The sequence below is a fragment of the Phycomyces blakesleeanus genome, assembly GCF_001638985.1.
Source record: "Phycomyces blakesleeanus NRRL 1555(-) unplaced genomic scaffold PHYBLscaffold_1, whole genome shotgun sequence".
In the NCBI taxonomy this organism is placed as follows: Eukaryota; Fungi; Mucoromycota; class Mucoromycetes; order Mucorales; family Phycomycetaceae; genus Phycomyces; species Phycomyces blakesleeanus.
Window position 1 is genome coordinate 3,801,755 of NW_017265134.1, and position 15,109 is coordinate 3,816,863.

Here is a 15,109-nt window from a genome sequence, read left to right on the forward strand (position 1 = left end):
AGTCAAAACACCAGATTCTATTGCAGTCTTTCGACTACCTTGGATATGACATAATATTGCATCCGGATTTAATGGATTGCGATATATTTGTTTCAAGCATAAAAGCTTGAGACTGTTGATTAATTGACTTTCTACAGATGACAAACAATCTTCATCTTCTTTTAAAGAGTCTCTTGAGCCTATGAGTATGAGGCAAATGGAGTCATTCAGAACCACTTGAACAAAGGTTCTTTTCTGTTATTCTCATCAGTGTTTCTAGACTGTTTTGGCTCAGATTTTTTGTCTCTTATAATTCTGTTTCATTCACTCTCTTAATGATATAATTGACAGTCGAAACGTTTCTTTTTTTTTGATCGCAAGTGTATTTCATAATTTATGTCATGATTCTTTAATATAACATATATATTATCCAATTAAATTCATTTATTTGCTTTGTATTTAAATTTAATTGGCTGACAACTAAATTTTTATGCTTTATACAAATGAAAATGATTATTATATTGGTGCGAGTGGATGTATGATAGAATTTGATTAGTCATGTGATCATTTCGACTATGGTTTTTTTTTTCAATATTCTTATTAAGCATTTTCTTTCTTTTTCATTCTTTTTTTTTAATAATCTTGTTGCTAGTTTTTAATATCTTTCTTACTCTTATCATATTTCCCTCTCTTACTCTCTCTATCTCTCCTCCTATCCTTTTCCTATATATCTGTCTATCTGTCTATCCGTCTATCCGTATATTTGCCTCTTTTCTACTATTTTACTTCTTTTTTTAAACAAAGCCTGCTTTCAATTCTTTCTTCCTCCATTCTTTCATTTCCTTATTTCAAAACTGGATCGCCGTTCAAGAGATTCTCATGGGCCCGGAGGTGTGTTTGTCATACCTCGCCTAGACCCCATCCCAGAGTTAAAGCAGTGTGTAGAGTGCGGTGTTCAGTTTAGCTTATTTCGGAAAAAGTACTTTTGTCGTAATTGCGGTAAGCATTGATGACAAATAACAATAAAGGCTGCTACTATTATAATTATTATTACTTTGTTTTAAAGAAATAATATGTATATATATATAAAAAAGAAGAAGAAAAAAACACGATTAGTAATCGTAACTAATGACCTTGAGTTGTTTGGTTTACAAGGTAATGTTGTCTGTTCAAATTGCTCTGATCAGCGACGACCACTTCCAAAGTTTGGCTATGAACAGTAAGCTCAAATTATATATTGTACATGGCTTATATAAATAAGCTTATAAAATAGAATGTGGTGTTAGAGATAAAATATATAAAAATATTAAATGGTGTAATCTTATATACATGAAAAGAAAAAGAACAAGTTGACTAAAATTTACATACCCCGTTATGAATATTACTCGATACGTATATATGTGTATAACTTTAAAGACCAGTGAGGTGCTGTGATACGTGCGACACTTTAATCCAGATGCAGCAAATGAACTCTAGTGCTCTGTCGTCAATGCCACTAAAACAACTTAAATACTACATTGATGCGTACAACTTGTTTGCAAAGACTGCAATTGAAAAAGGGGATCTTGTGCTTATTATCCTCAATACTCGGCCTATATCTAATGACCACGAGGTTTACTATCGTTCCAGGCGAATTATAACTATCAAGGATACTACGAATAGTACGACGCAAAACAATAGCAACAATAGAACGAGCCAGGAGTTTAGCTTCAATGTGATGTTTAATGATTTGTTTGGAAACTCTCAAAGGCAACATCCTCAAAGACAAAACTCTCCTCAGCCAACACAACCACAATCACAACCACCGCCTCCTCAACCACAACCACAATCACAGAATAATCATTTCTATCAGTCGAGAACCCCACAACCTACTCCTCCTCCTCATCAACCACAATATAGCTGGGAATATTCAGCACGTGCACCCCAAAGTCATCCCCCTGCTCAACCAACTCAATCCACTCAGCCGTCTCGACCAGCCCAATCAACTCGACCTACATCTACTGCTCAGCCTACACAAAACCAATCAGGGACTAATAATTCAAGACAGCAACAGCAGCAACAACAACAACATCAACAACAGGCAGCAGGAAAGACAGAAATGTCTTTGGATGATATGCTTAAAGGCAACATTAATCCTGCTAATCTGTCTGTCCGGACATTAAAGGCAACTCTTCGAACACATTATGTTGAACAATCTCATTTGATTGAGAAATCAGAGTTTGTGTCTTGCGTTCAGCGTCTGTTGGATGAGCGTAAGGCTGAGCTCAAGACAAAGCAAAATGACACGGCCCAATCGGATGATACTCTTTGTAGGATTTGCTGTGACGCCCAGCAAAACTGTGTTTATCTCAATTGTGGACATATGATGACTTGCATGGACTGTGGTAAAAAGGTAAAGATAATAATGGTACAAGGTTACATATATCTGGGTGGGGTGAAAAGAGGTGAATTGGGTAAATGAGTGATAGGTAGACAGATGTGGATTATATGTATATATTAAATACAAAAAAAAAGAGTAATTTCTCACCAAAATGTATCTACCTTTTTGTGTGTGTATGTGTGTATTAAATAAATTATATCCAAAATCAAAAAAAAAAGCTTGTTGAGCGTAACAACCAATGTCCAATCTGCCGAGAACCAATTCTGAAGCTGGTGCATGTTTTTCGAACCTGATGGAATCTTTTTGTTTTATATATATTACCTTTATTCATTTATACGTATGGCTGTAATGTTTTTCTGGATTCTGTTTATTCTTCTTCTTATTATTTGATTTTGTTTCAATTAAAAAAAATTGTACAAATCAAATGAAAAAGGGAAAGATAGAAAGAAAGGAAAAAGTCAAAGCGAATTGGAAAAGGTTTCACCTCTCTTTATTATTATTAATATCATTTTGTTTCTTTTTCCACTGGTGAGTCTATTTTGTTATTTTTTATTTATTTATTTTTACTCTACTACACTTTGCTTTGCTTGTTATCCAATCACATACATACAGTACATACATTATCGTTATTTATTACTTATTCTTATCATCATCACCATTAACATTATTATTTTCTTGAACCTGCCCTACAAAGTCCCATATATGTATATAAAATAGAGCATTTCTTTTTTATTATCATTATCAGTATGAAAAATAAAATATCAAATTAAACTATCCATATAAAATACTATACTTTTTCTTATGGTGCTGCATGGTTTTGCCTTATTTGTACTGCAATTAACTTTTAATCGATCTTGGCTTGTGCTTAAAACTTGTATAAAAAAAGAAAAAGAAATGTCCAGGTGGGTCTTGGTATATTTACATTCTGTAATACTTTTGTAATGTTAATATCCCGTCTGGCTTCAATTCGTCTTTTTCTTCTCTTCCTCCTCACCACCTTTTTGATATATATATATATATATAAAGTGGTGAAAATCAAATATTGATCGTGTTACTTAAAACTTCTGCAACACAAAACTTACGCTCTTTATTTTTCTTTCTTTAAAAACACACATAATAATCCTATTTTTCTTCATCTTCTTCTTTTTTTCGTTCGTTTGATAGAGTGGATTTACTTGCGTTATTTAAGGTCAAAGTATAGATTGGTGATAGAATACATTCGGTATACTAAACTACAGTGTGTTTTATTATTATTATCTTTAAAAAAAAAATAGTAAAGGAAAATACATTCACCAATAGATGAATAATATAGAAATTGAATATGATTAGCCGATTATTATTAGTATTATTTCTTAAAAAGAAATAAAGATAAGGTCCGAGCAACCTCTGGACAAATAAAAGGCGCTATCTACTATATATCTATCTATCTCTTTGGATTTCAATAGCTTTTATATACTATTTTAAATTCTAGTGCTATTGTTCCTATGTGCATACATACATACATATTCTGGCTCCTAGAATAAAACAATAATCAATATTTATAAATGATATCTAAAGCCAAAGAAGAAGAAGAATTAATATATGTAGGTAGCTAGGTGAGTAATTGTGAGTTATGTGTGGAGTGTGGAGTGGCGAGTGACAAGAACCAACTCAGCAATCTTGCTCACACAACTGCCCACACACATATATATGTATGTGTATATAGATATAATATGTATTTGAGTTTCTTGTAAAATAAACTACAAAACGAGGTAAATTGGCTTTTGACATAAAAGGCTATATATAACAATTTTGGAGGCGCTCGTAAAATTGCTTTCTTATACATGTGATAGATTCACTTAATATGCATGTATAATATAATCTTTCGTAACCACTTTATTTTTTGTACTTTTTTTTTTTGCTTTGCGTGATAATTGAGCTACATGACACATACACTTGCACACATAAATAATATAGATAATTATTATATAAATTTTGTCTATCTGATCTGTATTTTAGCTATATACTGTATGTATCGATTTGACAAAGACAAGACCTCATTTCTTTATCTTTTAAAAGAAAGCATAGATATATAAAACGTACAGCGGGTAATAAAAACCCCCTTTGCGTTTTTTGTACTTTTTTCTGTGATTAACATTAACAAAAGTATGCTCAAATTGTACATCTTTCTTATTGCTAGTCTGTTAAATACATATGTCATATATTCATATGAAAATATATTCTGCCGTTAGTCAATTGAGGATACAGAAAAGCAAAAAGTCCCTGGTAATGAAGGCCGTTTTCTTTATTGATTGAATTATCTATTCTGAACAAATCGGTCAATTGTTTTTGTTGGTCAAGGTGTTAGGTGACATTGCACAAACCATAAAAAGAGCACTAAATATATATATGTGTGTGTGTGTGAGCCCTTAATATTCTTATTGTTATTTAATATACTTCTGTTGCTGCTACTAATGAGTGATTCTGATTCTGATGCCGCTTCTGTTTCTACTTTTGTTTCTGTTTCTGCTACTTTAGATGTGACTATATCTCTATATCTCTATAGCTGCAACTGCAGTTGTAGTTATAGTTTGCAGTTATGGTTGTAGCTGCGGCTTTAGTTTTTAGCTGTCGCTGTTTTCTTATGATTATTATTATATTTATCTCCTCGACTTCTTATTTTGGGTTATTCCTTTCGATCCAAAGACTATCGATACTAGAATTGCCCCATTTTATTCAAATTTGAACGTTTTTGTTATTTAAGAAAGGATTGGTTATCTAGAATCAATACAATAGAAAAGTAACATCTCAACTATTCGCCTTTTTATATATCTACTGGCTGTTTAACATTGTACCAAAGTATCAGTTCTCTATATTGACCCAAAAATAAAATAGAGAGAGAGCAAGAGCAAGAGCAAGAGCAACAAAAAGAACAAGGAAATAAAGCACGAAACCTTAAATTTCTTTATCTAGATAGTCTTGCTTTGATTTCTATTTATCTCATTGGATAAATGTATCACTTGTACTACTTGTACCACTCGTCCCACTCGTCTTATTCGTCTTACTCGTCTCATTTGTGTGTCTGGTTTACCAAATGCTTGGAGATAAGTCAACTCCACTAATCAAAAAAAAGGGTGCAATGTTCTTTACAGAATAAGGAAAGAACAATATACACACTCGCACGCACAGATTATATATGTATATGAATTACTAAATAGAAAAGAAAAAGAATATAAAACCATACTTGATCTTTACTTGCTTTCTTTTTTTTTCTTTTTTTTTTCTTTTGGTTTTCTTAACCCTCTACCTTTTATCTCTCCTTCTATACCTACACTTCTTTATCTTACCTTCATTAATATTTAACACTTTTAATATATCTATACACATAAGGAATCTTTGTTTTTGTACACAGGAATCATATATAGGTATCAAAACCGAAGCCCAACAAACAAACAAACAAACAAAAATGGAGGACTACCATACCAAATATACGATAAGGTCGGATAATTATTACGACATGGACCTAAAATTCGATGGATATTCAAAGGAAGAATTCATAAAAGGAGAATACGACGAAAGATACGACCCTTATGATTTTGATATTCGCAACACTCACGCTGAAGACGAAGAAGACTCGCCCATTGAAGAAGTTCGTCTAGTTGTACCAAAGTAAATAGAAAACAAAAATATCTATACATATATATATACGTGTGTGTGTGTATGCGCATGTATCTATGTGTGATTTATACTCAAGCTGGACTAATAATTCATTTAAATTTTAATTTAATAAAAAAAAAATTGTTAGTACTGACGATCCTACACTACCTGTTTTGACTTTCCGTACATGGCTTCTCGGTATTACGTTTAGTTGTGTTCTTGCATTTGTCAACCAGTTCTTTTGGTACAGAGCCAACGCAATGACCCTATCTCCTCTCGTTGTTCAGCTGGTATCTTTCCCTCTTGGAAAGATCATGGAACGTATCATCCCGACCTCTAGATTCTTTAACCCCGGCCCATTTAACATGAAAGAGCACGTCTTGATCACTGCCATGGCCAATTGCTGTTACAACACTGCTTATGCTGTCGACATCATCACCATCCAAAAGCTGTGGTATGGCCAGGATCTTGGCTGGGGAGGAGGAATCCTGTTGATCTGGACCACCCAGTTTATTGGCTACGGAATGGCCGGTGTCCTGCGCCCTTACCTTGTCTATCCGTCAGCCATGGTCTGGCCAGGTAATCTGGCCAACATCTCGCTCTTTCGGTCTTTCCATCTGGCCGATACCAACTGGAGTGGACCGTCCCGCCTCAAGTGGTTCCTCTGGGCCTTTGGTGCCATGTTTTTCTATTACTGGCTCCCCGGTTACTTTTTCACTGTCCTCACTGTCTTTTCTTGGGCCTGCTGGATCAAACCCAGCAACCTGATGCTCAGTCAGTTGACGGGTGCTGCAAGCGGTCTGGGTATCCTATCCATCAGTTTCGACTGGTCCACTACGGTTTCCTTCCTTGGTTCGCCACTGGTTGTTCCCTGGTGGGCTATTGCAAACATCACGGTTGGCTTTGTCGTGATTGCCTGGATCATTGTTCCGGTCATGTACTATACCAACGTCTGGGACGCCAAGACTTTTCCGATCCTTACTCCTACTCTGTTTGACAGCCAGGGCGAGGTCTGGAACAATTCTAGGGTTCTCAATGAGGACAAGACCCTTAACTATGAAGCCTACGAAGAGTACGGCCCGATGCGCATGTCGACCTTTTTTGCATTCACCTATGGAATCATGTTTGCGGGCCTGACGTCTGTCTTGACCCATACGGTGCTTTACCATGGAAAGGACATCATTGACCAGTTCAAACGATCGCGCGAAAAGGACGATGATATCCACTGTAAGCTGATGCGTGCCTACCCCGAAGTTCCTTCGTGGTGGTACTACCTTATCTTCTTGGTCTCGTTTGGCGTCTCTTTTTGCGTGATCTACGTCTGGCCAATTGGTTTGCCCTGGTGGGGACTTATCCTGGCCATATCACTGCCTGTCATATTTGTGCTTCCCATTGGTCTCATTCAGGCCGTTACTAACCAGCAACCGGGTCTTAATATCATTACAGAACTGATTATCGGCTACGCTCTTCCGGGCCACCCGATTGCCAATGTCACCTTTAAGACCTACGGATACATTTCGATCAACCAGTGTCTGACATTTGTCAGTGATCTTAAGCTAGGACACTATACCAAGGTCCCTCCTCGAGCCATGTTTGCGGTCCAGTTTGTCGGCACTTTTCTGGCCGGCATCATCAATCTGGCCACGGCGCATTGGCTGATGAACACTACCGAGAACATCTGTACCCCAGAGGCCTACCCATTCACTTGTCCCAGTGCACGCACTTTCTACTCTGCTTCGATTATCTGGGGTACGATCGGACCCAAGTTGATGTTTGGCGGCAAATCGCCCTATGGTGTCCTGATGTGGTTCTTCTTGATCGGGCTGCTGATTCCGATTCCCTTTTGGCTGCTCTCGCGAAAGTACCCCGACAGCTGGTTCAAATACATCCATTTCCCACTGATCCTCAATGCGACTGCGATGATGCCCCCCGCAACACCCATCAACTTCTCAATGTGGTCTTTGTTTGGGTTCATATTTATGTTTGTGTTGCGCAAGTACCGCAAGAACTGGTGGACCAAGTACAACTATGTTACCTCGGCCGCGTTTGATTCCGGATGTGCTATCGCTGCCCTGATAGTGTTTGCGGTCGTCAATGGATCGAACTATAGTCCCAAATGGTTTGGAAATGGTGGCTATGGTGACAATGCCACCATTGACAATTGCCCGCTTGCTGCTTCCAATGGCTATGGTTACTGTGCCACTTGTTAACAGACAGCAGTCTATATAAGTTATTGATACTATTGCTGTTTAATAGCTATTTTTTAATTTAATTTATTTATTTTACAAATATTTTCCCATACTACCCCATCTCTGTGAGGCTCTATTCTACCTTGCAGAATATTATTGAAATAATAATAATAATATCAGTAATGCCAACAAGCATACACGTATATATATGTATATATATAATAACAAACACCAACATCAATACCGACACCGACACCAACACCAAATGAAGAGGTCATTTTTAATTACAATACATATATTGAGTATATATATATATATATGTGTGTGTGTGTGTGTGTGTGTGTGAGTATTTTTCTTGAATTCACTGTATCTTTACACAAATCTTATTTTTTTTAAAAGAATATAAATTGCTAATATTTAATTAGGCATCACATAATTATCAATTATCAATTAGCAATTAATATTATATAATCAGTATATATATATATCTGATTTGTGTTTTGTTCTTATGCCGAGACATCAAGCCGTCAAGAAATTCAAAATATATATTTTTCTTTGGATTACCCTTTTTTTCAAAAAACTAAGAAGATTACCAAAATACCTGTAATTTACAAATAAAAGAAAGAAGGAATATTTGTATATTAATTAAACGTTTCAAAACTAACAAAGCCAATTATGTTGGTTCGTTGGCTGGCTATTTTAGTTTCTTAATATTATTATTATTGTTGTTATTACTATTTTTCCTTTTTATGAGAGTGGGCTTTTCTTTACTTATATAGTCTAAAAGAGGGGTAAAGACTCATGTATATATATGTATTCAATGCTTAGAAAGGGTCGATTTCTTTAAAGAGCAACAATAGCAATTGAAACAATAATACAAAAGTGTGATTATAAACAAGATCGTCTTTTTAGATCAAAGACAAAAGAAAGATCGAGATGCAAGGAGTTTCTTTCTCTTTTTCTACAAAGCAAATAAAATCAATTGGCTGACGTTCTTATTTTATTTTGTTTTACTCTTATTTCTATTCTTCTTGTTCTTGTTCTTGCTGTTAAAAATAAGAATGCAGAACTGGGGGTAAAGTAAATGTGAGCAAGTAAGTAAGAAGCCTGTCAATATAAGGCTGAGCAACAAAAAAAAAGTAATTGAAATAGAGAGAGGATGAAATAAAGGAGGGGATAGAGGGAGAGGGAGGGAGAGGGAGAGGGGGGGTAATGGTGAATGATTAGAATGATTAGGAAAAAAAAAAGGTCACATTAAAATCAAACCCATGAGTTGGTTGTGTGGTTTGTATTTGAAATAATTCTTGATTTGTTTATGCTTTTATACTTTTATTTGTATTTTTTTTTATTTGTTCTACTTTCTGCTCTCTTGCAACTCAATACATAGATACGCAGATACGCAGATACATACATTAGCATACATACATATATACATACATATATACATACAAGTATAAGTATAAGTATAAGTATATAAAATATATAAATATATATTTAATATCTTTATATTCTTTATTTTTGCCTCTTTTTTTTAATAACTTGAATATTCAAGTATACACCTTCTATACTTCTTTGTAAAAGAAAGATTAGTTAATAATAAAGGGCCGTACAAAGAAATCAAAAGCAAAAGAAAAAGAAAAAGCGATAACAATAATGTATATTTCAATTGCTGGTGTATTCTTGGTCCTGTCTGGATGTGCATCTTTTGGCGCTGCTCAGATCCAATCTCTCGATGGTTTGTTCAATGTAACGTCTCCAATTGAAAGTGGGAGTTATGTGGCCGGGCAGAAACTACCTGTAACTTACATTATCCTCCAAGAAACCACAAGTAAATATTCTTAACATTCAAATAACAATTGTCGGTTTCTTATTCCTTTGTTAATAACATTAAATTTGGTTTTAACTTAACGAATAAAAGGTCTAAAGATGAATATTTTTCTCCAAGCGGTCGGAATGAACTTTACAACGACTACAATTGCTCTAAATGCTGATGTATCCCAAGAAGTGTCCTCTATTGTCACAGTCAATCAGAAAACATTCTGGCAACACTCTTACAATTACGATATTCCTCAAATCTCTCCTGCAGGGGCCTACAAGGTAAGAAAAAAAAATACAATCCCTATCTAAACAGAGACATACGTACATATTGTCCTATCAACTTTTAAGAAAATAGGAGAATATTATTATTATTATATATATATATATATGTTTCTTAAAAAAAATTAAAAAATTAAAAAAAAAGGAGGGGTAGTGAAAATAATCAATCAAAAGATTATTAGAAAAAGTCATGGTAGCAAACCAATAGATTACTTGCACAGGATTTACTTATCATTCATGCTTTCTATAGGTCGTTTTTCAATCTGTCAATACCAACGTCAATACTTCAGTTGGAATCAATCTAAACCCATTCATTTCCTCATCTTTGACACCTCCTTCATCAACCCAGGCATCTTCTGCAGCATCAGCCTCGAGCTCAACTGGATCTTCGTCTTCAAACTCTTCAAGAACTGCAAATGATAGTCAACGGATTTCGGGAAATATCGGCTTTGTGGCTGCTGTTCTTGCCACAGGCCTCTTTTTCATAACCACATTTTAGATGAGACTATTTTTTTTCTCTTTCTCTCTCGTACACAACCAACCCTATCTCTCCTACCTCCCTTTCTCTCCTACTCCTCTTCCTCCTACTTCTTGTCCTTGTCCTTGCTTTCCTTGTTTTCCTTGTTTTCCTTGTTCTTCTCGCCTCTTATCCCTCGACCTCCATGGACTTTATCTCTTTATCTCGATCAAAAAAAACAAACAAGTTTTACTCCCTCTTTTTTGGTTTTTTCTCCTTTACCCCATTCTTTCCTATTCTTTTCTTTTCTTTTCTCTTCTTCTTTCTTTCTTTCTATTATATACACATACACACTTGGTATAATATATTGTGTGTGTGTAATTAAATAGGAAACTGTGGTAGTGGATAATGTAGCAAATACATCTAATCTTCATTAACAAATCCTCTTGTTTATTTTCCAAAATATAATAATACTAATAATAATATTAATAATAATAACAGTAATAATACTAATAATACTAATAACAATAGCAATAGTAACAAGTAAAAATAAAGCAAAAGAAAACAAAAAAGGGAAACCATTTTTTATATATACATATATTTCAATGGCGTTTTCTTTCTTGGTTTACCAATCTTGCATCTTTCCTTTCTTTTATGCAACTAAGCTAAATACATTTAAACTATGCTTGCTAATGCGTATAAGAAAAAGCTATAGTTTAAATTTATTTATATGTCTATTGTTCTTTTAAGGACTAATGCTTAGCTTGACACTTTTTGAGGTATTACATGTACACAAGAGTCTTGAATTCTGCACTCTTTTCAGACATAAGATTTATCTTACCCTCATGCCACAATTATCCCCACACACACACACACACACACACACACACACTTAATATATATCTGTATCAATAAAAGATACTTCGTTAAATTATTCACTGTAAAGAAGGATGAGAATTACAATACTTTATTATGTTTATCCATTGTGTAAATCCACAATGGAGGTCTTCATTTGATATTCAGTTGTACAATTAGTAAATGGACTCTGTATATGGAGAAAGGTATAAAAAAACACACACATAAATTATTGTCCTACTGTAACCAAAGTAAAAAAAGATAAATAAAAGAACTTTGTATTTTTCTGGGTTTTTTTCTTCTTCTTCTTCTTATTTTCTTTACACAGTCTGTGTACCTTTAACCTTCTTCTCTTTTTTTAGCTTAGGTTGGTTTAGTTAATTGATTGTCATCATAGTAAATCTTGTACTCTTTACTAAATTTCCTGCATCTTTTCCTTTTATACATACATACATATATGCATATAAAACTCAAATATCACTACAAGCCAATTGGTTAGTAAGATACGCACCATCTAAGAATACACAGCATATACAAATATTAATATCTACACATTTTGTGTGTGTTAAAGAGCTTTCGCTATCTATAATAACACACTCTTGAGGTACTTCTGTAATATATATATATATATATATATATATAAGCCATTAGTGATTATTGCTGTATATCTCATAAAATAACTGGGATCTACTCACATTAGTCCAATCCTTTTGATACAAGACCATGCTGCTGTCAGATAAGAGTAGTATGCATATCTCATGCTAGATATATGGATAGGAATATTGTAATAATTTATGTTTTATGTATACCTCTTGGAAACAATAAATCTGTAGTTTATTTTAATAAACTTTTGCTTACTTGAGATAAACTCATCTATTTTTCTTCCTCGCTCACTACACTTATTGATCCTTTCCATCTCTCTATTTCAAGCGTGACCTGTCTTTTTTTTTTTTTAGATACCCTAATTTATTTTGTTTTAATTCAACCCTAAAATATCAAAGGGACTTTACATACATACACATACACACATACACGCTTATACATATTTACTTAAAGCCAACAATGCTTTCACGAACAGCCTTTCGTTCACAATTCAATTCGCAACCAAAAACAAAATATATCTTTAATACCAAAAGTTACTCATTGTCCTCATTTCCAGTTATTCATTCGGGTTAGCATCAAGAATCTTATTGTATTTTATTTATATTTATATTTACCCCTGTAAAAAAAAGAAGAAGAAGAAGAAGAGAGAATTTAACTCATTCTATGCTTGAAGATTGCCAATTCATCTCTAATTCATCAAAGTCAAACCTAAAAACCCTAAAGAACAATACAAGGAATGTTCAGCATTCTTATATTATAACCAGAGTATGTATAAAATATACATAAACACATACATACTTGTACATACATACATTCACACGAACACGCAATGCACACTCGCATACATACACACAAACACACACACACACAATGCATACTGATTTCTTAGATGTATTCGTAATCCCTATAGAGTCTTTCTCACTCTGAGAACCCTACCAAACCCACCTCCAAGCCTACCCAGTCCGGATTCTCCCTAAAGACACCAAAGGGTACCAAAGATTACAATGACAAGGAAATGGCTGTGCGCGAAAAGATGTTTTCAACCATCAAAACCGTCTTTAAAAGACACGGTGCAGTTACCATCGACACGCCGGTTTTCGAACTCAAGGAGATCCTTGCAGGAAAGTACGGCGAAGACAGTAAACTGATCTACGACCTGGCCTATCAGGGCGGCGAAGAATGCTCCTTACGATACGACCTCACCGTACCATTTGCTCGGTTTCTGGCCATGAACGGCAAAGAATACCCTTCGATCAAGCGGTACCAGATTGCCAAAGTCTATCGCCGCGACCAGCCCGTGATGACAAAGGGCCGCATGCGAGAGTTCTATCAATGTGATTTCGACATCGCGGGTACTTACGACTCCATGATCCCCGACGCAGAAATCTTGCGTGTCCTTTGTGAGTCCCTGACCGCACTCGAGATTGGCGACTTTGATGTCAAGATCAACCATCGAAAGATCCTAGACGGAATCTTTGAGGTATGTGGAGTCCCGACCCAAAATATCCGGTCAATCTCGTCAGCGATCGATAAGCTCGACAAACTTTCGTGGCAGGAGGTGCGCAAAGAGATGACAGCCGAAAAGGGTTTACCGGAAGATGTGGCAGACAGGATTGGAGAGTATGTCAAACTCAAGGGTGATCACACTCTGGTCGAGAAACTCTTGCAGGACCAGACCCTCAAAGCCAACCCAAGTGCAGCCCAGGGCTTAAAAGACATGGCTACCTTGTTTGAGTTTCTTGATGTATTTGACATCCGTCACAAGATGTCATTTGATCTCAGTCTGGCACGCGGCCTTGATTATTACACTGGAATCATTTATGAAGCAATCACAAAGGCACCATCATCATCCTCATCACATCTCACATCATCTTTGGGTCAATCAACTGACGGAACAGATCAAAAGAGATCAAGAAGACGAAGCTCGCAAGAGCAAGAGCAAGAGCAAGAAAGTGCAGAGGCTAGTGTAGGTATGGGATCAATTGCCGCCGGTGGACGGTACGACAACTTGGTCGGAATGTTCTCGGGCTGCAATAAAAAGGGAAAACCCAATCTCCAGATCCCATGTGTTGGTGTGTCTATTGGTGTGGAACGAGTATTTTCTCTTCTGATGGCCAAACAGGAACAACAAGCTATCAAGAGCAACGAAACAAAAGTGTTTGTGATTTCGGTGGGGGATGGTCTGTTGAAAGAAAGAATGGAGCTCACTAAAGAACTCTGGGATGCCGGTGTCAATGCGTCGTTCTTATTCAAAAACAAACCAAAGCTGGAAAAACAGTGGATGGCATGTGAAAAAGACCAGATCCCACTGGCAATCATTATTGGAGAGGATGAGATCAACAGAGGCGAGATCAGAGTCAAGGACATGCGGGCAAAGGATATGTCGCAGGGAGGAGGAGTGACGGTGAAGCGAAGCGAAATGATTGAGGATATCAAATCTAGACTCTTGAACATCTAGGCTTGTAGACTTTTTGACTGTAATAAATGCGTGTATATATAAATATATAAAAGCTATAGACTCTTTATTTATTGGAAAATTATAATGATAATAAGGTTAAGCATCAAAATGTTGTAAAGACCTTCCGGAATAAAAATGTTTCGAAACCCTTGGCAGGTCTAGGGAGCGAACTAAAAGTTACAAAGAGGACCTAATCTGCCATGGTGCACTAACTTCGTAAAGAGCCGTTCGTTTCAAGTGTGGTCCAGCATCAGAGATTAGTAGATGTGAGAATCTCGACTTGTATAACACAGTATTTTCTTCCCTGGTACGAGGAATTGCCCAGAAATAATTTCAGACCGTTTATATTCCAAAGGGATGGCACACCATGCCACATGGTATAAGAAAGAGAGGTGACTTGTAGATAGCTTTGGCTTTTGGACTGCCCAGAGCCAAGCTATAAATCCTATCTAGCA

General features: G+C 35.7%; 4 protein-coding genes across 4 annotated transcripts; all 4 read left to right on the forward strand.

Moving 5' to 3' along the window:
- Positions 1-469: 469 nt before the first annotated feature.
- Positions 470-3,136, forward strand: PHYBLDRAFT_80060 (hypothetical protein; the record flags this gene model as incomplete). The annotated part of the gene is made up of 5 exons (XM_018443545.1): positions 470-515; positions 784-978; positions 1,135-1,198; positions 1,396-2,371; positions 2,578-3,136. The coding sequence occupies 5 exons, from the start codon at positions 470-472 to the stop codon at positions 2,650-2,652; spliced, it is 1,356 nt and encodes a 451-aa protein (XP_018299439.1). The 3' UTR covers positions 2,653-3,136.
- Positions 3,137-5,855: 2,719 nt separating this feature from the next.
- PHYBLDRAFT_105117 (hypothetical protein) lies at positions 5,856-8,205 on the forward strand (the record flags this gene model as incomplete). The annotated part of the gene is made up of 2 exons (XM_018427884.1): positions 5,856-6,007; positions 6,144-8,205. The coding sequence occupies 2 exons, from the start codon at positions 5,856-5,858 to the stop codon at positions 8,203-8,205; spliced, it is 2,214 nt and encodes a 737-aa protein (XP_018299440.1).
- A 1,632-nt stretch (positions 8,206-9,837) lies between these two features.
- PHYBLDRAFT_71323 (hypothetical protein) lies at positions 9,838-10,780 on the forward strand (the record flags this gene model as incomplete). Its single annotated transcript, XM_018442445.1, has 3 exons — positions 9,838-10,012; positions 10,103-10,281; positions 10,532-10,780. The coding sequence occupies 3 exons, from the start codon at positions 9,838-9,840 to the stop codon at positions 10,778-10,780; spliced, it is 603 nt and encodes a 200-aa protein (XP_018299441.1).
- A 2,079-nt stretch (positions 10,781-12,859) lies between these two features.
- On the forward strand, positions 12,860-14,654 carry PHYBLDRAFT_138952 (hypothetical protein; the record flags this gene model as incomplete). Its single annotated transcript, XM_018430116.1, has 2 exons — positions 12,860-12,961; positions 13,107-14,654. 2 exons carry the CDS (start codon positions 12,860-12,862, stop codon positions 14,652-14,654), a joined length of 1,650 nt encoding a protein of 549 aa, XP_018299442.1.
- Positions 14,655-15,109: the final 455 nt, after the last annotated feature.